This window comes from Apodemus sylvaticus, chromosome 4 (genome assembly GCF_947179515.1).
Source record: "Apodemus sylvaticus chromosome 4, mApoSyl1.1, whole genome shotgun sequence".
Taxonomy (NCBI): Eukaryota; Metazoa; Chordata; class Mammalia; order Rodentia; family Muridae; genus Apodemus; species Apodemus sylvaticus.
Genome location: NC_067475.1, coordinates 139,695,193 through 139,696,906, shown reverse-complemented (window position 1 = coordinate 139,696,906; position 1,714 = coordinate 139,695,193). Strand labels below are relative to the sequence as shown.

The 1,714-nt window shown below is 46.0% G+C and overlaps 1 protein-coding gene across 1 annotated transcript; it reads right to left on the bottom strand.

Moving 5' to 3' along the window:
- Positions 1 to 418: 418 nt before the first annotated feature.
- LOC127683723 (ankyrin repeat domain-containing protein 37-like) lies at positions 419 to 1,038 on the bottom strand. Its single transcript, XM_052180975.1, has one exon. The coding sequence runs from the start codon at positions 938 to 940 to the stop codon at positions 419 to 421; it is 522 nt and encodes a 173-aa protein (XP_052036935.1). The 5' UTR covers positions 941 to 1,038.
- Positions 1,039 to 1,714: the final 676 nt, after the last annotated feature.

Genomic DNA, 1,714 nt, shown 5'->3' with positions numbered 1-1,714 from the left:
CATTTGTTTTTTCAAGATCCACAAACAAAAAGAATTTGTTTGCCCCCTCCCCAAACTCATCACATGACCGAATGTTGAAAATAGTTATCTGATGGAAGATGATTTCTTTTTATTTAGCCAAGGTTCAGAAATGGCTTCTCAAGGACGGGAACTAGTCAACCATTTCCAGAATGTGGGCACGCCAGTAATGATTGGTAAGGTGTTGGACATGATGGGTTCTTTGGCAGAGTGGACAACAAGTAAAATGTATTTGTATGTTTTAGTGTTATATAAAAACAAGTCCTTTTAAGCATCATCTGGAGAGATGGCTTAGTGGCTGAGAACACTGGTGGCGCTTCCAGAAGACCAGGGTTTACCAGCACTTACATGGTAGCTCACAGTCATCCAGTTCCAGGAAATCCAGTGCCTCTTCTGGTCTCTACAGGAAGTGCATAACATGCACAGAGATGCAGGCAAAACACCAACACTTTCTCTTCAACACCCGGCTCTCCACAGTTCTGAAACTCCGCTTCTGTCTCAGCACAGGAGTGTGCGGGTCCCGCTCGGGCTGCCCACTTGATGATTTTGCTGTCTGCATACGTTTAATCATCGTTAGAAACCTGACACATTCTGGAAAGCCATATGACCAAGCAAGATCTTTAGCTGTTTGCCCATTCTTATTGCATACATCAATCTGGACATCACTGGCCACCAGGAGGCTAAGGCATTCCAGGCTTCCAACATTCGCTGCCTTGTGGAGGGGAGTTTCTCCCAAAACATCCTGTTGGTTGAGGTCAGCACCTGTTTGCAGCTGCCAGAGAAGAAAGCAAGCAAGGCCGCCACCTGCAGCTAGGTGAACAGGCGACTGCTCTTGGGGATCTGGGGGTGCGTTGACTGAAGCTCCTGTCTCCAGCAAATTCTTAAGGCCATCCTCCTCGGAGTTGCAACTAAGCAACAGCATCACCCACCAAAAGCAGATGACAAGTGTCCCCGGGAGTTCAGAGAGGCGACACTGGCCGGTAAGAGTGCAAGGGACTGCCCCAGTTCGGGAGAATTTAAAACTCTCGAGGACCTGCAGGGCAGGGCGGCGGCCCCTCCCCGCCGCTCCCCAGCCAGGGAGTGTCCCCACGGCCTAGTTCTGCACAGTGCAGTTTTCCCAGCCCTGCAGCGGCCTCATGTACCCAAACACTCTCAATTTTTATCTTTTTTATTATGTTCACATTTAAAGCTATGGGTTTCATTGTGGGAAACCCATGCATACAGACCATTCTATTTTGCTCTTATGTATTTCTCTCTCCCTCAGAGCCCCCGCCTTCCTGGCCCCATTCTGCTGCAGCATTACATCTCCTTTCTGCTTTCATGTCATGTGTAGCTCATTACCCTCTTCCCTCATACTATCCTATGATCTTTGCTTTTTCTTTTCTATTTTCATAACACACACACACACACACTCATACACAAAGAAAGACAGCCTACAGAATGAGGAAAAAAACCCTCTCAACTATAGATAGAATTAATGTCTAGAATATATAAGAAGGAACACAAAAATTAAACACCCGAATGAATTGCCTAATACATAAATGGACAGTTCTCAAAATAAATACAGGTATAAATACAAAATAAACACATATCTGAGATGCATTTGATATCTTTAGCCATCAGGAAACTGCAGGTTAGAACTGCTTTGAGAGTCTTTCTCACCCCAGGCACCTTACGCTGCTGAGTCTAAACTGCT